Genomic DNA, 25,583 nt, shown 5'->3' on the forward strand with positions numbered 1-25,583 from the left:
TTTGTAAAACACTTACTGAGCTGTTGATGTGAAATTATAGAAATCTATTACATTCTGTCTCAGATTGATTGTCCTTTGCAATTTTTAAAAATTATTTTATGGGATATGGGTGTCACTCACAAGGGGCACCATTAATTGCCCATCTCCCTTTAATAGGGTGTCTTGCTATAGGCCATTTCAAACTCACTCCTTTGGGGAAGATGATGGTGTAATGGTAATGTTGCTAGACTAATAATGCAGAGGCTCAGGTGAAAGTTTTAGGGACATGGATTCCAATCCCACTATGGCAGAAGCTGTTTTGACCTGACCTATCCTACAAATGACTCCAGCAATGTGATTGACATAAAACTGCCTGCTGGGCAACTGGGGATGGCCAGCAACTCCCATATTCCATGAATAAATAAAAAGGAATTTCAGAGGGCATTTTAGAGTTAACCACTTTATTGAGAGTCTGGAGTCACATGTAGGCTGGGCCAGGCATGGGCAGCAGATTTCCTTCCCTAATAACATTTTTAAAAATCTGTTTCACTAATGAAAATTAAGGATAGACTCATGGTTACCCTAACTGATGATAATGTCATCAAATTTTTCTCATTTTTTCCCCCCCAAGATCTTGAATCTTTTTGAAAACTAGCAATGTATGGTTATACATTTACCATAAATATAAAACAGTTTGTTACTGCACATCAAAATAATGAACTTATAGGGTGAAGTAAGTGAAAAATAAATGGGTTAAGAAACCTTGTTACGGTCGGTGATGAAAAAAGTACTATTTCCCACACCACCAAACTCAATGGGCTCTGGAAATCTTAATGCATGTGCGCCTCTAACCAATAAGTTATATCAAGCATTTAGGACCTCTGTTGGACTGGATTGAGATTCAGTGAGTTTCACCAGAGGGAAGAATGGGTGAGATTTCCCAAGAGGGGAAATGTAGGAAAGGCCCACCAAACATTTAATGAAAAATGGAAAATAGAATGAGAAAAATTGGCCACTGATGCAATGAACAGATGGTACGAGCTTTCATGAATATACGACAAGGAGATCAGCTAAAGTTAGTCGCTTCGAGGCAGTAACAGGAGAAATTATCTTTGGTAATTTATGATATGGCACAAACATCGAACAAATATCCTGCGCCTATTCTCAGGTTGGATGACACAACTTACACATCAAGTAGAGAAACCCTGGAGCAAATAAGAGTGAAAATGTAAAGTAATTAATATCAGCAGAGAAAAGTATTGGAGAAACTCAAGAGACTAAAATCCAACAAATTACCATTTCCTAATGGCCTAAATCTTAACAATGCATGTATAAAACTATACCATGGTCCAATAAAGTACTCATGGCTTTCCAAAAGGAAAATTGTGTTTGATAAATTTAGTAGAGTTTTTTGAAGGATATTAATTAGTAGAATCAATAAAAGTGAACGTACATGGAATAGTGTAGGTTAGATGGGCTTCAGATTGGTATGACAGGTCGGCGCAACATCGAGGGCCAAAGGGCCTGTACTGCGCTGTAGTGTTCTATGTTCAATAGTAGTACGCTCTAACTTAGAGTCATAGAGATGTACAGCATGGAAACAGACCCTTCAGTCCAACCTGTCCATGCCAACCAGATATCCCAACCCAATCTAGTCCCAACTGCCAGCACCCAGCCCATATCCCTCCAAACCCTCCCTATTCATATATCCATCCAGATGCCTTTTAAATATTGCAATTGTACCAGCCTCCACTATTTCCTCTGGCAGATCATTCCATACACGTACCACCCTCTGCGTGAAAAAGTTGCCCCTTAGGTCTCTTTTTTATCTTTTGCCTCTCACCCTAAACTTATGCCCTCTAGTTCTAGACTCCCCCATGCCAGGGAAAAGACCTTTTCCATTTACCCTATCCATGCTCCTCATGATTTTGTAAACCTCTATGAGGTCACCCCTCAGTCTCCGACACTCCAGGGAAAACAGCCCCAGCCTATTCAACCTCTCCCTATAGCTCAAGTCCTCCAACCCTGGCAACATCCTTGTAAATCTTTTCTGAAGTGAATTTATTAAACAAGATAGTGGTGATGATTTTGGAGGTATGAACTGGTTTTCAGACAGCAAGCAAAGTGATACTTTCAAGGAATGTGAGCATAGCTGGATAGGCTGGCATTTGCCCATCCCTACTTGTCCTACGTCCTGGTATATTGGACCCATAATCTCTATAGTTTAGAAGAGTAAGATGTGTTCTCAGTGAAACATCCACAGAATAAACAGAAATTTTTCACCAGTCATGAAATCTAGAAGCACAGTCATCCGTTCATTTAGGACTGAGATAAGGAGAAATATGGAAACAGGCCCTTCGGCCCAACAAGTCCACACCGATCCTCCGAAGCGCAACCCACCCAGACCCATTCCCCTACACTTACCCCTTCACCTAACATTACGGGCAATTTAGCATGGCCAACTCACCTAACCTGCACAACTTTGGCGTGTGGGAGGAAACCGGACCACCCGGATGAAACCCACGCAGACACGGGGAGAATGTGCAAACTCCACACAGAGAGTCACCTTAGGCAGGAATTGAACCCCGGTCTCTGGCGCTGTGAGGCAGCAGTGCTAACGATGCCACCGTGCCGCACACTAATTATGTCCATCAAAGTGTTAGTAATCTTTGGAATTCTCTGTTCCAAAGGATTGTGAATGATCCATCAATAAATACATTTAAGACCTAGAGAGGCAGACATTTGGTCTCTAAGGCCATCAGGGATATGGGGAGCATGAGGGAAAGCCTGAGATTCAGACATGATCATATTGGAATGACAGAGCAGAGTCAATAGGCTATACTGCTTAGGCCTGTCCAGAATTTTTATGATCCTGATTATACAACACAGAATGAAGACATTTAGCCCATCCTGCCTCTGCTAACTATTTGAAAGAACCATCCAAGTAATTCTGCTCCTCACTCTTTCCTCATAACTTTCCAATATATTTCCTCTTGAAGTAATTATCAACTTCCCTTTTGAAATTCACTCTTGAATCTGCTCTCATCTCTCATTCAGACATTCCATATCATAATAATTCATTAGGTAGAAAAATAATCCTTACTTTCCCTCTGGTTCTTCAGGTAATCATTTAAAATTGAGATCTTCTAATTATTGACCACATCTTAACAATCATCAACCCCAAGCCCCACATGGAAACAGTCACTTCTCATTTTCACCATCAATGCCGTTCATCTATTTGCAGTGTTTGAAAGTTAGTCGGGCAGCCTCTAACTGGTTCTGGATCAGTGGTGCTGGAAGAGCACAGCAGTTCAGGCAGCATCCGAGGACAGGCAAAATCGACGTTTCGGGCAAAAGCCCTTCATCAGGAATAAAGGCAGAAAGCCTGAAGCGTGGAGAGATAAGCTAGAGGAGGGTGGGGGTGGGGAGAGAGTACATAGAGTACAATAGGTCAGTGGGGGAGGAGATGAAGGTGATAGGTCAGGGAGGAGAGGGTGGAGTGGATAGGTGGAAAAGGAGCTAGGCAGGTCGGTCAAGTCCGGACAAGTCAAGGAGACAGTGTTGAGCTGGAGGTTAGACACTAGGATGAGGTGGGGGAAGGGGAAATGAGGAAGCTGTTGAAGTCCACATTGATGCCCTGGGGTTGAAGTGTTCCGAGGCGGAAGACGAGGCGTTCTTCTTCCATGCGTCTGGTGGTGAGGGAGCGGCGGTGGAGGAGGCCCAGGACCTCCATATCCTCGGCAGAGTGGAAGGGGGAGTTGAAATGTTGGGCCACAGGGCGGTTTGGTTGATTGGTGCGGGTGTCTCGGAGATGTTCCCTGAAGCGCTCTGCTAGGAGGCGCCCAGTCTCCCCGATGTAGAGGAGGCCGCATCGGGAGCAACGGATACAATAAACGATATTAGTGGATGTGCAGGTAAAATTTTGATGGAGGTGGAAGGCTCCTTTAGGGCCTTGGATGGAGCTGAGGGAGGTGGTGTGGGCACAGGTTTTACAGTTCCTGCAGTGGCAGGGGAAAGTGCCAGGATGGGAGGGTGGGTCGTAGGGGGGCGTGGACCTGACCAGGTAGTCACGGAGGGAACGGTCTTTGCGGAAGGCGGAGAGGGGTGGGGAGGGAAATATATCCCTGGTGGTGGGGTCTTTTTGGAGGTGGCGGAAATGTCGGCGGATGATTTGGTTTATGCGAAGGTTGGTAGGGTGGAAGGTGAGCACCAGGGGCGTTCTGTCCTTGTTGCGGTTGGAGGGGTTGGGTCTGAGGGCAGAGGTGCGGGATGTGGACGAGATGCGTTGGAGGGCATCTTTAACCACGTGGGAAGGAAAATTGTGGTCTCTAAAGAAGGAGGCCATCTGGTGTGTTCTATGGTGGAACCGGTCCTCCTGGGAGCAGATACGGCGGAGGCAGAGGAATTGGGAATACGGGATGGCATTTTTGCAAGAGATAGGGTGGGAAGAGGTGTAATCCAGGTAGCTGTGGGAGTCGGTGGGTTTGTAGAAAATGTCAGTGTCTAACTGGTGTTGAGCTCAACTCTACAGTTTTGGATGGTGCAGGGTCTTTTCCCTGTTTCAGGAGAGGGAGCTGAGACAAGTTCACCAACTGCTCCCCATGCCCCAGGTTTGGCTGTTCCTGCTCCTGCTCTTGACTGCCATCTACTGACTTGTGCCGGTAAATATATTCATGCAGAACACAGAATCTTCCATTCTTAAACAGATTGCTGATGTTCATTCATTAACAACAAAGGGAAGTCGGAAAGACTTGCATTTATACATTACCTTTCTCAAAATCAGAAAGTTCAACTGTGCCTTTAAGCAACTGAAATACTTTTGACATATGTTTGCTATTGTGGTATAGGATTGTTGAGGAGTGGGCTTATGTGCCTTGTTCTTCTTTGAATGACTACCATTAAATTAACTACATTCACCTCATAGGGCAGACAGTACCTCAGATGACCATCTTATCTGAGAAACGGCACATCTGACAGTGCTGCAGTCCTTTAGTAATGCACTAGGGAGCGCCAGCCAAGAGTTTTGCTCGAGTCTCCACGGTGGGATTGAATCTACAACCTTCGGACTCAGTAATGAAGATGGGTCTGACAGTGTGCTTGAACAATGCACCACATAGAGACCACGAACTGTGGCATTACGCCTGTTAAGTGCCAGCATCTTCAGGGATGGAGGGGAGAAATTGGTGGCAAGGAGCTGGGAGAGCAGGGTGGGGCCTGAAGGAGAGACAGCCTAAGTTGCTTGTAGTGAAGCCCACTTTCAAATCAGCCCTCAGGTACCTTAGAACCTCTTTCATATTTTTATGCACAATTATTTATTTAAGCATATTTACCCCTCAGGACCAGGGAACAAAGATTTTGTCTGGTAACACACAGACTGCCCTCAGCGAAGTATTTGACATCTGTCATTTGGGTTCCCCAAGTCCATCTTCTGCAGCTATACTGGCACCAGTTCCTCTGCTACATCGATGACTGTATCCATGCTACCTCATGCTCCCACGAAGAGGTTGAACAGTTCACCAACTTCACAAACACTATCCACCCCGACCTCAAGTTCACCTGGACCATCTCGGACACCTCCCTCCCCTTCTTGGATCTCTCCATTTCCATTTCTGGCAACCAACTCAACCCTACATACCCATCAACTCCCACAGCTACCTGGACTACACCTCCTCCCAGCCTGCCTCCTGTAAAAACACTATCCCTTATTCCAAATTCCTCCACCTCCATTGCATCTGCTCCCAGGAGGACCAATTCCACCGTAGAACATCCCAATGGCCTCCTTCTTCAAAGACTGCTATTTGCTTCCTCATGGTCAACGACGCCCTGCAGTGCATCTCCTCCACTCCCTGAACCTCCGCCCTTGAACTCCACCCCTCCAATCGCAACTAGAACAGAACACCCCTGGTCCTCACCTTCCACTCCACCAACCACCGGATACATCACATCATCCTCCGCCATTTCTGACATCTACAAACAGACTCCACCGCTAGGGATAAATTTCCCTTCCCCCTGTCCACCTGCATTTCGGAGAGACCATTTCCTCCACGACTCCCTTGTCAGGTCCACGCTTCCCACCAACCCACCTTCCTCCCGGCACCTTCCCTTGCCACTGTAGGAAGTGCAAACCTACACCCACAAATCCCATCTCACCTTCAACCAAGGCCCCAAAGGATCCTTCCACGTCCATCAGAAATTTACCTGTACTTCCACACACGTCAACTATGGCATCCATTGCACCTGATGTGGTCTCCTCCAGACTGGGGAGACAGGACGCCAGCTTGTGGATCATTTCAGAGAACTTCTCTGGGACACCCAAACTAACCAACCCCACCGCCCTGTGGCTGAACACTTTAACTCCCCCTCCCACTCCGCTAAAGACATGCAGGTCCTGGGCCTCCTCCATCACCAAACCCTAACCACGCCTGGAGGAAGGATGGCTCATCTTCCGCCTTAGGACCCTCCAACCACATGGGATCAATGGGGATTTCACCAGATTCCCCATTTCCCCCCCCATCACCTTATCCTAGTCCCAACCTTCCAACTCAGCACCACCCTCTTGAAGGGTCCTACCTGTCCATCTTCCTTCCTACCCATATCCTCCACCCTCCACTCTGACCTATCACTTTCAGCCCCACCTTCATCTACCTAGCACTTTCCTAACTACCTTCACCCCAGCCCCATTCCATTCCTCCATTCCCCTCCCATTTATCTCTCAATTCCTTGGGCCCACAAGCCTCATTCCTGATGAAGGCCCATAACGTCGACTCTCCTGCTCCTTGGATGCTGCTTTTCCAGCGCCACACTCTTCGATCCATTCTACCCAATGCCCCACCTGCCCCAAAGTACACAGGCTGCCCAACAGCTGGAAACCAGAGGACATTTTAAACAAACAAAAAACATATATTTTTCACCAGCCTCGGGCTCGAAATCCCATTTCTGTGTTCATTCTCCCCACTCGATCATAAGAGACGGTGAGCGAGTTAAGTGAATGGGTTAAATGCAGCCCATATAACGAAGCAGTGAATTGAAGGGGGTGCTCTTACTGTGAAATGTTAGTGAGCCTGCCCAGCTGCCTTGCTGAAATCAGTGAAGTGTGACTGCAGCTCCAGTACATCAAATAAATTAAGGCGGATCAATGACTAAAGACCATCTAAAGGTGAATTTCTTTCTCTTTCTCCCTGAAAACATCCTTCCCATAGCAGCCATAAAATAGAGGATGCAGCGAGTGGATGAAGCACCTTGCCCTCCCCTAACTCCGAGATTTGGGAGAAAAAAATCTGTCAGAAGGTAATGATGTGAAACAGCGTAATTTGCAGGTTCTGCCCTTGCCCTTCAGAACCTCAGCGTCCCTGCCCTCTGCTTGCACACAGAAAGAAACCAAACACAAACAAAAAGCGCTTGAATATTTCTCAGATAGTTATGCTGGCTGGCCTGTGGGTCTCTCTCTGACCCTGCTAACTGGGGCTGATTGCTGATTCCCTCCTTACACCCACATGCCAGGCACAATCGACTTCCCTATAGGCAGAGCGGAACAGACAGTTTGCTCTCAATGCCATTTTTCTAATGTACAGAGTGCAGCATTTGCAAACGATTCTTGTAACTAAGTCTCTCGGTGGGTAAAGCCCACTCTATCGATATATATATATATATATATATATATATACACACACACACACGTGGGCATGTGCGTACCAGTCTAGCATGCATAGTAATCACATTTTATTTATATACATATTTATGTAACATTTCTGTGTGTGTGTGTTTGTTTGTACCTTTGTGCATGTCATAGTGATGTACAGCATGGAATCAGACCCTTTGGTCCACCATGTCCATGCCAACCAGATATCCTAACCTCTAAACCCTTCCTATTCATATACCCATCCAGTTGACTTTTATTGTAATTGTATCAGCCTCAGCATACTAAAAAAGGGTGGAGAGATGGGCCCGACATCTGTGTCCTCGCCTCCAGAGAATCCTGGCTCTTGTGGGCGGTACAGTGGCACAGTGGTTAGCACTGCTGCCTCACAGCGCCAGAAACCCGGGTTCAATTCCCGCCTCAGGCGACTGACTGTGTGGAGTTTGCACGTTCTCCCCGTGTCTGTGTGGGTTTCCTCCGGGTGCTCCGGTTTCCTCCAATGATTCAAAGATGTGCAGGTCAGGTGAATTGGCCATGCTAAATTGCCTGTAGTGTTAGGTAAGGGGTAAATGTAGGGGTATGGGTGGGTTGTGCTTCGGCGGGTCGGTGTGGACTTGTTGGGCCAAAGGGCCTGTTTCCACACTGTAATGTAATCTAATCTTACAGGAGAAGACCAAGACTACTGCTGTGGTAACACTGTAACGTACATGTCCTGCTGTGATTAAGCAGCACTCTCCATGTCTCTGCCACGCACCCACCTGCTATCATTGAACACCACTCCCAACCTTGGCCATAGCACCTTCCTTCTCTTTGTTCTTGCAGGTTCTACAAACCGAACAACAACCGTGCTCCTGAAGATGAGAATACCAAGGCCTCTGCGGAAGCATCAAGTAGACTGCCTCCTGCTGTCCCAAATACAGACACTTGGGTGCAAGCCATAGACAGAGACAGAGTGTGTTTGCTCCACAATCTGATGAGCTGGTTGAGGAAGAAAGGGCCCAAGCACCTGCCACTCAGAGCACTGCCAGAGTGTAGCCGTCTGCTGAGCCCCAGGCAAGAGAGGGTTCTGTGGTGTCAGCAGTCAGGGACTTTATCCAAATACACAGCAAGAAGCAAAAGGGAGCAGAAAGGACACAATGGCGCTCATTGTCCAGAGGCTGCTGTCTGGCTGCCTTCATGGACAAGGTAGTGGCTGACATGTAGAGTCAGGTCCAGCACTCTCAGGGTCTTCTGGAAAGGTGTTCAGCCCTTGCATCCCAGCGGCCAGCCACTGGTCCTCAGGACCAAAGACCGATGTGCTCTGCTTTGTAATCTATGCTTCCACTGCACTGCCAGTGCACAGTGGAGGCGACAGGATGATCAAGATAAGCTGGCAGATGGCAGATACAAATGCCCACAGATCACACCCTGAGATCTTGTCATCCGGTGTCCACCATGAAGGTTGTACAGATTAAGCAGCGAGGCTGAAACCACCAGGATTAGTGAGTTTGGGAAGATGGGGCTCAGAATACTAACAATATAGCGATAAGTTAACCCAAGAATCAATAACGAACACCAGTTGGCATCTCGCAGCTGCTGAGTGAAAATCTCAACGCACTGTTTGTGAAAAGCTTAAAGCTGGATTGAGATGATCCCAATATCATGTCAATCCAGCGAGACTCTAGGTGGGCCTCACTGCCTGATTTGCTTAGCTTGCCATAGCTCACGTCACTCAGACACCTGTAAGACTCCGTCCCACATGCTTTTGTGTCCATTTCATTTGAATCCCATTTATTAATGTTTCTGTATTTCTCTGGTTTGCTTTCTTTCAGTTCTTTTCTCTGCTTCACTCTTTTTCCATTTATCTGTCCCACTGCCCATTTTATATTTGTCTCTCTCTCTTCCTTTCTTGCTGTCTCTATAAATATGAGCCTTATTCATTGCTGCTTACTCTTAACGCTTCAGTGGCTAATTATCAGCATTCATCGTGTTAAAGAGACATCTTCACGGTCATTTCTGTGACACCAACACATCATTTGACCCACTCATGGTATTAAAAATAAGCATATGATAAATACTCTGGACTGTTTTAATTAAAAATATCAAAATTAAAAATATCACTCAAGATCTTAAAACATAATTAAGATAAATGCTCTGAAGTGTATAATTAAATACATGAAGATTAACAAGAGGATACATGTATTTTGTGTAAGTGTGTGTGTGTGTGTGTGTGTGATGTGCATGTAGTGTGTGAACTGTGTGTGATACTTCACGTGTAATATGTGGCTCTGATAATGCGCATGAGAGTATGTTGGAGGCAGTGGAGAAAGTTGAGCTATAGGGAGGGGCTGAATACACTGGGGCTGTTTTTCCTGGAGCATCGGAGGCTGAGGAGTGACCTTGTAGAGGTTTATAAAATCGTGAGGAGCATGGATAGGATAAATAGACAAGGTCTTTTCCCTGGGGTGAGGGAGTCCAGAACTTAAAGAGCATAGGTTTAGGGTGAGAGGGGATAGATATAAAAGAGACCCTAACAAGCAACGTTTTCACACAGAAGGTGGTACATTTGTGGAATGGGCTGCCAAAGGAAGTGATGGAGGCTAGTACAATTACAACACTTAAAAGGCATCTGGATGGGTATATGAATAGAAAGGGTTTGGAGGGATATGGGCCAGGTGCTGGCAGGTGGGACTAGATTGGGTTGGGATAATTAGTCAGCATGGACGAGTTGGATCAAAGAATCAGTTTTCGTGCTGTACATCTCTATGACTCTATGACTCTAAGAATGAAGAAGATCAAGTGCAAGTCTCCACTTTACCTCTCTGCCAAGATCTTCCTCAATGACTTTGTGAATTTCCTGCAGACTGCTCTGTGGGGCTTTACTATGCAGGATCTTCAATGTGCTGGTGTACTCCTCAGGTAGCAGATAGTCCAAACCGCCCAGATGTTGGCCCACTTTGATGAACGTGCCCCTGTTAGCACAGCAGAGATCCAGCAAATGTTGAGCAGAGCGACGATGGACCTTGGTGGGGGAGAAACACAAAGAAACAGTCTGAAATCTGAAAGGCAAGGTTCTCTCATCGAAAATCTGATGTCGTCATGGGAAACATCAAATGTCAGTGACCAAAGTAATCCAATGCATAAACATTTAGAGGACAAAAAGATGCCATTCTGCAGGTGTATACTGGCCCACTGCCACTCCGTGAGTCCCACACGCTGTCCTTGTCCCACAGACCAACAAATCTTCACTCAAGTGCCGATTCAAATCCCTTTTTAATCCATGATTGGATTACCTTCTACTGGCCTCAGGGGTAATGCATTGCAGATCACAACCACTCCCTGTGTAAAGATGGTTTTCCTTCACCAATCACCTTAAATAAGTCTCCTCTGGTTCTCAACCCTCAGCCAACAGCTTCTCCATAAATACTCTGCCCACCCCATCACTCAGATCATTCCTCAATCTTTTCTTCTACAAAGACAGCAACTGCAGTTTCTCCAACATGCTCTTGTAGCTCAAGTCCATCATCCCTGGAACTTAAGTCTTTCTTGCATCCTCCCTAATGTTTTCACAAACTCTGTAAAAGTGCAAAGAAATGGATAGAACAATCCAGATGAGCTCAAAACACAGAATTAATGAAGGCTCATCATAGATGTCCAGATTCTTGATCAGTTGGGGAATTAGAAGGTAAGGGAAAAGGCAGGAAAGTGGATGTGAGGAAGGCCTGATCAGCTATGAGCCGAATGAATGGCTGAGCAGGCTTGAGGAACCAAATGGCCTATTCCTGTTCCTGTTTCTTTTGGTCTTATGAACTAATAGTCCTTGCTTTTGTTGTCTATGCCCTGATTTCTAATGCCCACAATCCCATGTACTTTTTTAACCAGTTTCTCAACCTGCTCTGCCAAATTCTACACCTATACCTCAGGGTCCCTTTGGACCGGTACAGATCAAGAAAGCCATTTGTCTCACTTCTTACTTATCCAATAGAATGAAATGGAGTACCGGTGTCGGACTGGGGTAAACAAAGTTAAAACTCACACAACATCGGGTGATAGTCCAACAGTTTTATTTGGAAGTACAGCTTTCGGAGCACTGTTCCTTCCTGAAGAAATGAGTTACCTGATGAAGTTACCTGGTGTTTATCAGAAACATGTTATGAAACTTGAAAGAGTTCAGAAAAGATTTACAAGGATGTTGCCAGGTTTGGAGGATTTGAGCTATAGGGAGAGGTTGAATAGGCTGGGGTTATTTTCCTTAGAGCGTCAGAGGCTGAGGCGGTGACCTCATAGAGGTTTATAAAATCATGAGGGGTATGGATAGGATAAACAGACAAAGTCTGGGGTGGTGAGTCCAGAACTAGAGGGCATAGGTTTAGGGTGAGAAAGGAAAGATATAAAAGGGACCTAAGGGCAGCTTTTTCACGCAGAGGGTGGTGCGTGAATGAATGAACTGCCAGAGGAAGCAGTAGAGGCTGGTACTAATAAAACATTTAAAAGGCATCTGGATGGGCACATGAATAGGACGGGCTTAGAGGGATTTTGGCCAAATGCTGGCAAATGGGACTAGATTAGTCTAGGATTCTAGTCAGCATGGTCGAGCTGGACCGATGGGTCTGTTTCTGTGCTGTACATCTCTTTGACTCTATGATGAAGACAGTGGATTCTCCAGCCTCTTGAAGGAATTAGGAAAGGTCAGCAGTAAACATCAGGCTTGCCAAGGAATTTAAAAATAAAATTGTGCAGCCCCTTATCGTGTTACTGGTTTCCATGCAACTTAGCCTACTTTTTGGGAATGCAGCGACTTTTAGCCTGGCAAATGCAACAGCCATGTTCTATCAGAGACAAGCTGGTATACAGCGAGCTCAAATGAGAAGCATCTCATTTCATTTCAGTTGGCCATTAGGTAAAGGAGGCATATTCGTCTGGACCATCTAAAACAAAATGGAAAATCTGAACTGAAAACAGAAAACAAACAGCAAGTCTGACAACATTGTTGGAGAGGTCAATTAAGATTCCTAATATGCTATTTTTACTTAGGACCTTGGTTGGAGAAAAAATGGATTTTTGTTTTCAATTTGAAAGCTCTACTTTTTTCATATATAAAAGATCAGAATGCCATTTTTGAACAATGAACTCAAAATAGCAGCTCCAAGAACTCGTGATTTTCACTAAATGATTGGCAAGTTACCCACAGAGATCATCGTTAAGTTGTTTGTTGACTTGAGCTTTACTAGGCAAAAGTGAAGACTGCAGATGCTGGAAACCAGAGTCTTGATTAGAGTGGTGCTGGAAAAGCACAGGAGGTCAGACAGCATCCGAGGAGCAGGAAAATCAACGTTTCGAGCAAAAGCCCTTCATCAGGAGCTTTACTACTTAAAGGCAAAGAGAGAGAGAGAGAGAAAAAAAAAGATAGGGAGGTTACCAGAAAAAGGATCATTCCAAGAGAAGAGATGCACAATAGTTGAGGTGCTGTTATTAGTAGTCCCCAAGCAGACAGCGCTGGGGAGCAGTCAGAAATCAATGGGAAGACAATTACAGAAGCAGAAGCTGGAGCTGTCAGAGAAGAAGACATCCTGTAGCAATGTTGAAGAAATGAGCATTTATTTCCAGCCTGTAATTATTTCCAGGCTCTACAAATCATAGCTTTGGGATCTTCACAAACCACTGAAGAAATGGGCGGCACGGTGGCACAGTGGTTAGCATTGCTGCCTCACAGCGCCAGAGACCCAGGTTCAATTCCTGCCTCAGGCAACTGACTGTGTGGAGTTTGCACATTCTCCCCATGTCTGCGTGGGTTTCCTCCGGGTGCTCTGGTTTCCTCCCACAGTCCAAAAATGTGCAGGTCAGGTGAATTGGCCGAGCTACATTGCCCATAGTGTTAGGTGAAGGGATAAATGTAGGAGAATGTGGTCTGGGTGGGTTGCGCTTTGGCGGGTCGGTGTGGACTTGTTGGGCCGAAGGGCCTGTTTCCACACTATATCAAATGGGGCTTCAATGTTACAATTCACACAAAACCTTACGTGTGCTTCTGGAACCAATGTAAACCCTGTCAGCAGATGCTGCAAAGTAAAACTTCAATCACTTGTGTGTGAAGGGATAGCAATTGTCTCAATTACCACAACGTTCATGGGCATTATATATCAAAGGCATTTGATATACAATGCTCATGAACTCTGGCAGACGAGAAACAGAAGGTAGTAGGATCATAATCTTCAGGTTAAATTAATCATCAGGTTTATTTATGAATAAACTAATTAAGTAGAAGCACATCATCAGAGATATTCAAATTAAATACATAAATTGGTTTATAACAATAGAGAGCCCTGTAGCTCCAGCAGTTCATTTCTAGAACTCTTGGTCTGTGCTTCTGATAAATTCACAGAATTCCTACAGTGTAGAAGCAGGCCATTCAGCCCATCAGGTCCAAACCAAACGTCCAAAAAGCATCTCACCCACACCCACACCCAGACCCATCCCCCTGTAACCCCACATTTCCCATGGCTAATCCACCTAGCCTGCACATCCCTGGACAATTTAACACAGCCAAACCACATAACCTGCACATTTGTGGATTGTGGAGGGAAACCGGAGCACCTGGAGAAAACACTGGCAGACACGGGGAGAATGTGCAAACTCCACACAGACAGTTGCCCAAAGGGTGGAATTGAGCCCAGGTCCCTGGCGCTGTGAGGCAGCAGTGCTAACCACTGAGCCACCATGCCGCCCAGGTAAGGACCCATCTGAACTCCAATCAGATTTGTTTGTCAAACCACATTTGATTTGGAAGAACAAAGCCAAGAACTAAAACCAAAGTAAGATAGTTGCCTTGATATGATTTTTAATTTTCTTCCAATTGAAGGCAAGCTCATTTTAAGAACAAATGGATATTTTTTCTCAATGTCAAGCAATCAAGATATTAATAATTTCTAGCACTTAAGTACATAAAGCGTGAATGACAGTCTCCTGGCTGCCCACTGACTCATTTGCACTTAACATTGCACCATAGCATAAGTCGTTATAATTACTTGAGATGATTCTGAACATTCTAACCACATTTGCATTTCAAAGAAGTAATATCTGGCACAATTAACATTGCATTTTGAAATCCAAAGAGTGCCTGGGTTTTGATCTGTTTTCTTGCTTCTCTCAGGAGGTCCAATCTCAGGTGAGGTACAGACTGTCGAGTTACTGTTACACAAAGTATGACAATTGCTGGAGATAGGCCTGAGGCTCTATTCCTGTCCATCAATGGTTATGGTTCAAATGAAGGAAGTCATTCCGTTATCTGTCAGCTGTGGCTCAGCTGATGGTACATTCACCACTCGTTACCGACTTCAAGTGCCACTCCAAGAATTAAGCTGACAAGTGATGTACTGAAAGAATGCTGTATTGTGGGAGGTGCCGTCCTTTGTATGAACCAAAAACCTGTAAACTTGCTCATGGTTGTTCCCAGGGCACTATTTAGAAGAAAGTACATTGTGGTAATGTCACTGAACTGGCAATCCAGAGGTCTACAGAAGCTTGTGGAATTTGAATTCAATGAATAGCATCTGTTGTTGCATGTTAGTATCTGTAAGAGTAATCATTAAAAGCCCATCTGGCTCACTAATGTCCTTTAGGGAGGGAAATCTGCCATCCTCACCCAGTCTGAGACTCCAGACCCACAGCGACATAGCCAACTCTAAAGTGCCATCTGAAATGGCCAAGCAACCCACTAGGCGTGAGGACATTTGAAGATGGGCAGCAAATGCTGTTTGTACCAACACCCCAGGAAAAAATAAGTATTAAAAGAATAAATATTAAGACTTATACACTTAATGGTAAGGTCCTAGGGAGTGTTGCTGAACAAAGAGACCATGGAGTGCAGCTCCTTGAAAGTGGAGTCGCAGGTAGATAGGATAGTGAAGAAGGCGTTTGGTATGCTTTCCTTTATTGGTCAGAGCATTGAGTACAGGAGTTGGGAGGTCATGTTGCGGCTGTACAGGACACTAGTTAGGCCACTTTTGGAATATTGCGTGCAATTCTGGTCTCCTTCCTATCGGAAAAATATTGTGAAACTTGGAAGGGTTCAGAAAAGATTTACAAAGATGTTGCCAGGGTTGGAGGATTTGAGCTAAAGGGAGGAGCTGAATACACTGGGGCTGTTTTTCCCTGGAGCATCGGAGGCTGTGGAGTGACCTTATAGAGGTTTATAAAATCATGAGGGGCATGGATAGGATAAATAGACAAGGTCTTTTCCCTGGGGTGGGGGAATCCAGAACTGGAGGGCATAGTTTAGGGTGAGAGGAGAAAGATATAAAAGAGACCTAACGGGCAACCTTTTCACACAGAGGGTGGTGTGTGTATGGAATGAGCTGCCAGAGGAAGTGGTGGAGGCTGGTACAATTGCAACGTTTAAAAGGCATCTGGATGGGGAGATGAATAGGAAGGGTTTGGAGAGATATAGGCCAGGTGCTGGCAGGTGGGACTAGATTGGGTTGGGGTATCTGGTCAGCAGGACAAATTGGACTGAAGGGTCTGCTTCCATGCTGTACATCTCTACGACTCTATGACTCTACAGTGGACGTTGTCCTGGCATCAAGCCAGTACTTATCCCTAGCCGACATTGCATGAGCAGGTAAATAAGTCACTATCTTGTTGCAGTTTGTGAGATCTTGCTGTGCTGCTGCATTTCCTGCATGAAAACAGTGCTTGTACTACCAAAGTAATTAATTGACTGTAGAGCACTTTGGAGATGTCTAGTGCTCTAACACGTGCTCTGTGAATGTCAATCTTCCTCTTTTATTCGACCACATAAAAGTGTGGTTATTAGTTAGCACCATCAGTTATTAGTTATTATAACCAGGACCAAACCAAAAGTGTTCCATGGGGTTGATAACATAAGTAATGGCACCCCAACATCTTGGTCACATCTACATAGAACATAAAACAGCACAGTACAGTACAAGTCCTTCGGCCCTCAATGTTGTTCCGACCTTTTACCCTACTTTGAGATCAGAGTAACCTACATACCCTACATTTTACTATCATCCATGTGCCTATCCAAGACTCACTTAAATGTCCCGAATGTCTCTGACTCCACTACCACTGCCGGCAGTGCATTCCACGCATCCACCACACTCTGCGTAAAGAACCTACCTCTGATATCTCCCCTACACCTTCCTCCAATCACCTTAAAATTATGCCCCCTCATGATAGCTATTTCTGCCCTGGGAAAATGTCTCTGGCTATCCACTCTATCAATGCCTCTCATCATCTTGTACACCTCTATCAAGTCACCTTTAATCCTTTTCTGCTCCAATGAGAAAAGCCTTACCTCCCTCAACTTTTCTTCATAAGACATGCCCTCCAATCCAGGCAGCATCCTGGTAAATCTCCTCTGCACCCTCTCTAAAGCTTCCACATCCTTCCTATAATGAGACAACCAGAACTGAACACAACATTTCAAGTATAGTCTAACCAGGGCTATATAGAGCAGCAGCATAACCTCGCAGCTCTTAAACTCAATCACCCGGTAATGAAAGCCAACACACCATACACCTTCTTGACAACCCTAGCAACCTGGGTGGCAACTTTGAGGGATCAATGGACTTGAGCCCCAAGATACCTCTGTTCCTCCATGCTGCCAAGAATCCTGTCTCTAACCCTGCATTCTGCATTCAAATTTGACCTTCCAAGGTGAATCACTTCACATTTTTCCGGTTGAATTCCATCTGCCACTTATCAGCCCAGCTCTGCATCCTGTCAAGGTCCCATTGCAACTATAACAGCCCTCCACACTATCTATCATACCACCAACCTTCATGCCAACTTACTAATCCACCCTTCCACTTCCTCATCCAAGTTATTTATAAAAATCACAAACAGCAGAGGTCCCAGAACCGATCCCTGCTGAATGCCACTGGTCACCAAGCTGAATGCATTCCATCTACCACCATCTGTTTCTATGGCCCAGCCAATTCTGTATCCAGACAGCCAGTTTTCCTGTATCCCATGCCTTCTTACTTTCTGAATGAACTGACAATGAGGACCCTTATCAAATGCCTTGTTAAAATCCATGTAAACCACATCCACTGCTCTACCTAACAATGTATTTTGTCGCAGCCTCAAAGAATTCAATAAAGTTTATGAGGCATGACCTGCCCTTCACAAAGCCATGCTGACTATCTCTAATCAAACTATGGTTTTTCCAAGTAATCACAAATCCTGTCTCTCAGAATCCTCTCCAATACTTTATCCATCACGGACATGAGACTGGCTGGTATATAATTCCCAGAATTGTCTCTATTCCCTTTCTTCTTGAACATTTGCCACCCAGTGGACAGTGAAGATGCAAAGATCATTGCTAAGGGCGCAGCACTGCCACATCTCCTTCCTCAGTGCCTGACTCATCAGTTTCTTCATTTCCCCTCCCCCCCACCATATCCCAGATCCAACCTTCCAACGCGGCATTGCCCTCGTGACCTGTCCTACTTGTCCATCTTCCTTCCCACCTATCCAATCCACCCTCCCCTCCGACCTATCACCATTACCCCCACCTCCATTCACCTATCACACTCTCAGCTACTTTCTCCCTCAGCCCCACCCCCCTCCCACTTATCTCTCCAACCTTAGGCTTCCAGCCTCATTCCTGATGAAGGGCTTTTGCCCGAAATGTGGATTCTCCTGCTCGAATGCTGCCTAACCTGCTGTGCTTTTCCAGCATCACACTCTTGACTCTAATCTCCAGCATCCACAGTCGTCTCTTTTGCCTAGGTTATATCCCTCTGGCCCTGGGGATTTATCTACCTCATGAACGTGAAACTTTTCAGCACATCCTCCTTCTTAACGTCAACCTTTTTGAGCAAATCATTTTGCCCCACAATGTCCTCAGAAACATCAAGGCCCTTCTCAGTAGTGAATATTTATTAAGGACAAAGTGAGGACTGCAGATGCTGGAGATCAGAGCTGAAAATGTGTTGCTGGAAAAGCGCAGCAGGTCAGGCAACATCCAAGGAGCAGGAGAATCGACGTTTCGGGCCCATCTCATGCCCGAAACGTCGATTCTCCTGCTCCTTGGATGCTGCCTGACCTGCTGCACTTTTCCAGCAACACATTTTCAGCTATTTATTAAGGACCTCCACTACTTCCTCTGACTCCAGAATCAAGTTCCCTCCACTATCCCTGATTGGTCCTACCCTCACTCTGGTCATCCTCTTGTTCCTCACATAAGTGTAGAATGCCTTAGAGTTTTCCTTAATCCTACCTGCTAAAGCTTTTTCATAACCCCTCTACCTCTCCTCAATCCATTCCTCAGTTACTTCCTGGCTACCTTGTAACCCTCTAAAGCCCTGTCTGATCCTTGCTTCATCACCCTGAAGTAAGCCTCCTTCTTCCTCTTGGCTAGATGTATGACATCCCTTGTCACCCAAGGTTCTTTCAACTTACCATCCCTTGCTTGCCCCAGTGGGACAAACCTGTCCAGTACTATTCAGCAATTGCCTCCTAAACAACTTCCACATTTCTGTCATGCATTTCCTTGAGAACATCTGTTCCCAATTTAGGTGCCCCAATTCCTGCCTAATAACATTGTAACTACCCCTCCCCCAATTAAATACTTTCCCATACGATCTGCTCCTATCCCTCTCCATGAGTATAGTAAAGGTCAGGGAGTTGTGATCACTATCACTGAAATGCACTGAGAGATCTGACAACTGGCATGGTTCGTTGCCAAGCACCAAATGTAATATGGCCTCCCCTTTATTCGGCCTATCTACATCTTGAGTCAAAACTCCTTCCTGGAAACACCTGACAAAAACTGCTCCATCCAAACTATTTGAACTAACGAGGTTCCAATCAATGTTTGAGAAGCTAAAGTCACCCACAACAACAACCCTGTTACTTCTGCACCTTTCAAAACTCCGCCTCTCAATCTGCTCCTCCATGTTGCTATGGGGGGGGGGGGGGGTCTGTAGAAAACTCCCAATAAAGTGACTGCTCCTTTCCTGCTTCTGACTTCCATCTATACTGACTGTGGACAAACCCTCTTTGAAGATCTCTTTCTGCAGCTTTGATACTATCCCTAATTGGCAATGCCACTCCTCCACCTATTTTACCTGCTCCCCTATTCCTTTTGAAACACCTAAACCTTGGAATATCCAACATTCCCGCCCCTGTGATATCCAAGTCTTAGTAATGGCCACAACATCGTAGTTCCAAGTACTGATCCATGCTCTGAATTCATCATCCTTATTCCTGATAAATTTTGCATTAAAATAGACACACTTTAACCTATCAGACTGACTGCAACTTTGCCCTATCAAGTGCCTATCCCTCTTCACGGTCTCTCTGCACGCTGTATCTGGCTGTTCACGACCTACTCCATCATCTGATCTGTAGCTCAGGTTCCCACCCTCTCCTGCCAATCTAGTTTAACCCCACCCCGAAGAGCTCTAGCAAACCTCCCACCCAGGTTGGTGGTGCCCCTCCAGTTCAGGTACAACCCCTCCTTCTTTTACAGGTCCCAACTTCCCCAGACAATATCCCAATGATCCACATATCTGAAACCCTCCCTCCTACACCAGCCCTGCATGTTCATCTGCACTCACTCTCTGTCCCTGGCCTCACTAGCAAATGGCACTGGTAGCAATCTTGAGTTTACTACTCTGCTTGTCCTGCCTTGTGGCTTCCAACCTAACTGCCTATATTCTCTTTTCAGGTCCTGATCCCTTTCCTTACTAATGTCATTGGTACCAATATGTACCACGACTTCTGGCTGCTCTCCCTCCCCCCTAAGAATCCTGGGGTAGACGAGATCCGAGACATCCCTGATCTTGACACCTAGGCAACAAAATACCATCCGGGAGTCTTATTCGCACCCACAGAATCTCCTGTCTGTTCCTCTCACGATTGAATCACCTGTCACTATCACTCTCCTATTCTCCCCCCTTCCCTTCTGAGCCACAGAGCGAGGCTCAGTGCCAGACACCTGGCCGCTGAGGCTTGCCCCGGTAGGTCGTTTCCCCCCCCCCCAACAGTATCCAAAATGGTATACTTATTATTGAGGGCAATGGCCACAGGGACTCCCTGCACTGTCTGCCTGTTCCCTTTCACTCTCCTGACGGGCACCCAGCTACCTTTATCCTGTAACCTAGGTGTGACCGCCTCCCTATAACTCCTATCACTACCATTGACCAAGTAAAGGTAATGCTTAGAGTACTCTTTTTGGGATTGAAGGTGACTGTGATTCTAAGCAGAACTTATAGTACAATGTCCAAATGTGAAACAGTGACCACATTATGACAGACTGCTGTCAACCAAAAGAACAGAGATAGAGGATATGAATAAATGGGAGTGTGAGAGGATGACTGTAAAAGGGATACATCGTTAAAAGGCAGAACGCAGCAATGACACTTGTATTTATACACACAGTGCTTTTAATGTGGTCAAACATCTCAAGGTACAGTCAGATATTAATGACACCATGTCAAAGGAGGAAATATTCCAATGGATAGCATAAAGCTACACCAAGAAGATGAAGATTTTAAGGAGGGGCTGAAAAGGAGAATAGACAAACAGGGAGGTTCATATGGGCGGCACGGTGGCTCAGTGGTTAGCACTGCTGCCTCACAGTGCCAGGGACCTGGGTTCAATTCCCACCTCGGGCAACTGTCTGTGTGGAAATGCACATTCTCTCTGTGTCTGCATGGGTTTCCTCCAGGTGCTCTAGTTTCCTCCCACAGTCCAAAGATGTGTAGGTAGGTCAATTGGCCACGCTAAATTGCCAGTCGTATTAAGTGTGTCAGGGGTAAATATAGAGGGGGTGGGTTTCTCTTCGGAAGGTTGGTGTGGACTTGTTGGGCCGAAGGGCCTGTTTCAACACTGTAGGGAATCTAATCTAATCTAATCTAATCTAATCGTGGTTTGGAGGCACCTCAAGGTCAGACAGTAACTGTGCCCCGGGCGACACAATAAGGGCAGATGGCAGTCATTATCTGGTGAGTTTTATATACAAGAGGAACCGTCTCTCTTTCTACCTCGTCACTAATGTTCTCTTGAAGATTTGGAGAAATGATGATCTCATTCATTGCAGGAGTTTCGTGCTGGTGTGAAGTGTTCCTCCAAAAATATACAAGTGACAGCCTGAAAAAAAATCCTAAATATTATCAGGACTGCTGTGTGTCTGTGAAGGGGAAAGGGAGAGAGGTAGTGAGAGGGAGAGAGAAAATGAGTGTGAAGAAGAGACAAAGAGAGAGAGAGAGGTCAGAAAAGGTGGGGGGGGTTGTGGGGATGGAAACAGAGTCTAAGAGTGAGTGAAACAGATGAAGGGAATGGAGAGATTTAGGACAGAAAGAGACAGAGAGAGGCCAAGAGAGATAAAGAGATAGATACAAAGGTAGAGACACAAGCAGTGATGGAAAACAAATGGCAGAGACAGTAAGTCTGATAAATGCAATGAGTTAGATAGAGACAGCAAATCAGATAGAGGTAGGGAGAATGAAACAGAAAGAGACTGAAAAATTAAGACAGAGGAAACTGAGGGTGAGACAAAGTTAGTGAGACAAAGTAGAGAAAGAGAGAGAAAAACTGACAGAACAGAAATGAGAGCATAGAAGAGAAACAGCAGGAGAGCGGAGGAGACAGGGCAAGTCAGGAAGAAAGTCTCTGGACACAAGTGTAATAAACATTAATCAGCCCCATTTTATAACAAGTGCCCAGATTCAAATCTAGCTGCCCTGTCAATAACAAACAGCACAGCCCAAATGTTCAGATTGGGCCATCATGCTGCAATGTAACATGACACCTTTCCCAAACTGGTATCATTGGCTTTTGCATTTAGCAAGCTGGCTGCTTCTCCCGTCATAATCAGGGTAATGCCAACTCCCTGCAGGGGAGACCTGGCCTGATTACATTGTACCCCACTCCAGTACCCCTTGGTGCTTCCCCACATCCCCATCCCTGTCTATTACCACTGACCAGCTAACACTGACCTAGGGTCTGCACAGAGCAGCACAATTGCCTACACACTTGTACTGACTGAGTCTTGGGGCCATATGACACAATAATTTAGTGATTATGTTTAATCTATGTGAAGGGGAAGAGAAGAACATTTCACACATGCACTCCGGAGCCTTTTCCTTCATGAGCTATTTAACCCCGACTGGAGCAAATATTGATTTCTTATGCACTGTACAGTATGTGTCTTATCAGAACACACTAGATAAAAGCATCATGCAGCTTGACTCTCAGGTTGTCCCATTAGGAATCTGCTGCTCCATTCTACTGATATCATGTGATTATTCCAGTGCAGTGGTCAGAGTCCTGACCTGATGACTCTAACAAGCCGCTTAGTTTATCTCAGGCATACACTGAATCGTCCTGAAATATCAGTTGATCATTTGGGACTCTTTGCTGCTGCAGAGCTGGTATTAATTGGCTGTGGCACTCGCGCACAGTCACTAAGCAAATGGTTAAAGTGAATTCGTACACAGCTCTTTTTTCACATCCAGAAATGTCTCATTCTCTTTTCTCAAGTCACACAGGGCGATTTCTTAATTGGATAACAACTCCACAGGGACATCACACTCCAGTAATCTCCTCACACGCCTGCGGTTCCATTCTATTCTCAACTCTGTCAGTGATGTTGATTTGGGGGTTGCGGGGGGAGATATTCAGGCACTTAGAATCCACTGGGAAGCCAGGAGTGCCTCTTAGTGTGGTTGAATATTTCCCAGATTCAGTGTGTTAATGTTTACAGGGGATCCCTGGGAGAGTGTCAGTATTTACAGTGGCTCCTCAGGAGAAAGGTTTAAAAATCTGGCCAGGACAATTTAAACCTTCCCCTGTCTCTCCCTCCCTGTGCTGGAATGGCATCAGAAACTGACGGTCTTTTGTGCATATTACTTGAGCAAACACAGGATGACAACAGCACAGAAAGAGACCATTCAGCTGGTCAGCTCTCCAAAGACCAATTCACTTCGGCCATACCCCTATCTTGTCCCCATAATGCAGCACGTTCTTCCTTTTCAGTTTCTGTTTGAATGTCTCAATTGAACCTGCCACTCTCAGGTAATGCAGGCAAGATCCTGCATAAAAACCTATTTCCTTGGGGCCTCATATGACTTCTTTAAGCGATTACTGTACCTTTGAATCTCTGCTTTCTCAGTCTCAATCCTTCTACAAGTGGGAACATTCTTTCCCTATCCACTTTATCCACAGTCTTTATGATTTTGAATATGTCACAGCCCCCTTCTCCTCCCCCAGTCCTGATGACAGGTTCCAACCTGAAACGTTGACTCCCTTTCTCCTTGGATGCTGCCTGACCTGCTGTGCTTTTTCCAGCTCCACTCTGACTCACCAACATCAGCAGTCCTCACTATCACTCATCAAATCTGTACAAATCTACCACAGTGCACTGGGCCCAGTGTCTCAAATTCACTTTATAGTCTAAACAAGACGAGGATCATCACCACAGTCTAACTGCTGTAAGCTAGCAATCCTCACAATCTAAACACAGCAAACTGCATTTGCATTTGTGAGGCACCTTGTAAAACATTGCTTAATTTGAGCTATGAGTTTTGAGGAAAGGTCACTCAAGCCAAAACGTTAATGCTGATTTCTCCGCACAGATGCTGCCAGACCTGCTGAGCTTTTCCAGCAATTTCTGTTTTTGCTTAACTTGACATCAGTCACATAATTTAACTCAAAGCCAGATAACGAGCGATTTAGGCAGCCAACCCAAAAGCTGAGCCAAAAAGATAGGCAGAATGACGTGTAGGAGGAGGCAGAGTTGGGAAGGGTTTAGAAGAACATTCCAGAATTTAGACACAGTCACCAAATGGTGGATCAATTAAAGTTGTGGATGCTCATGCAATCAGAATTAGAAAAGGGCATAGAGGGGAGTGTGCCAACAGTTAAGCTACAGTCATTTTCGCTGGACGTTAGAGGAAAGGCGCTGTAGAAAATGATAAGACCTTTTAACTCTGGTACAGATTTTTCTGAGGTAATATCGACAATGGCAGCATTTAAAAAACAAAGTTATTATTCCACTTGTAGCCATAGAGGAAGAATACAGCTGCACCCAACACCCTAAATCCTCCACGACCCACGACCCTCTGTGACATGGGTGAAGGGTAGGGATATGGTGGGACTCGAAAACTAGGATGAGAATTTTAAAATGGATTGACTGGAGCCAGATCAGTAAGCACAGAGGTAAGAGAGATCAGTATAAATTAAGAGAGAGATAAAAAGACTTTGGATGACAGCAGGTTTACAGAGGACAGATGTAGGAGGCAGGACAGATGTAGGAGGTGGACTAGAAATACACTGGAACACATGCCTGAATAACAAAGTCACAGTCAAGGATTTCAGCAGCAGATGAGCTGAACCAGGGTGAAGTTGGCTATGGTGGGGAACAATAGACAATCTTAGAAATAGCACACATAGATGGTCAGAATGTGATACCAACACTGCACACAGATTGGCAAAGGAAAGAAACTGGGGGACTTCCCGATATTCAATTACAATAAATTTCTGTTCATTCCGTATTGTAATATTGGAGAGAGAGAGAAAGGAATAGTATGCCATATGCTTACTTATGAGAAAAGGTCAACCCCAGTTCAATATTTCGGCTTGGATACCTGTCAATAGCCTCCTGCTACTTGTTGGGAATGCATGGCAATTTTACTATTGAACTGACATGACAAGGTAATGGTACAGTGTGATCTTCAAACCCACCCCCAATAACTATGCAATGCACAAACATACAGACAATAAATATGCAGATACACACGCACAAACTTCAAACTTCATGTTCAGGAGGAGGAGCAAATCAAGTGTTAAAATTTAGCCTCAGCATTGCAAATGGAGAGAATAAGAGGGAGGGAGAGATTTGCCACTTTCAAAACATTTTGCAATTTCAGTGTTGGGTGCAGCTGTATTCTCCCTCTGTGGCTACAAGTGGAATAATAACTTTGTTTTTTAAATGCTGCCCTTAGCAACATTACCTCGGAAA

The 25,583-nt window shown here is 45.3% G+C and overlaps 1 protein-coding gene across 2 annotated transcripts in view; it reads right to left on the reverse strand.

Moving 5' to 3' along the window:
• Positions 1-25,583, reverse strand: part of adck1 (aarF domain containing kinase 1) — a 673,127-nt gene that overhangs the window by 467,570 nt on the left and 179,974 nt on the right. For both annotated transcript variants that reach the window (XM_087989469.1, XM_043697034.2), the window contains exon 4: positions 10,413-10,616. In XM_087989469.1, the coding sequence (XP_087845595.1) occupies positions 10,413-10,616 (204 nt within the window). The remainder of the gene's footprint in view (positions 1-10,412; positions 10,617-25,583) is intronic.

The sequence above is a fragment of the Chiloscyllium plagiosum genome, unplaced genomic scaffold (genome assembly GCF_037043375.1).
Source record: "Chiloscyllium plagiosum isolate Xiang-an unplaced genomic scaffold, Cpla_swu_hap1 HiC_scaffold_8, whole genome shotgun sequence".
Taxonomy (NCBI): domain Eukaryota; kingdom Metazoa; phylum Chordata; class Chondrichthyes; order Orectolobiformes; family Hemiscylliidae; genus Chiloscyllium; species Chiloscyllium plagiosum.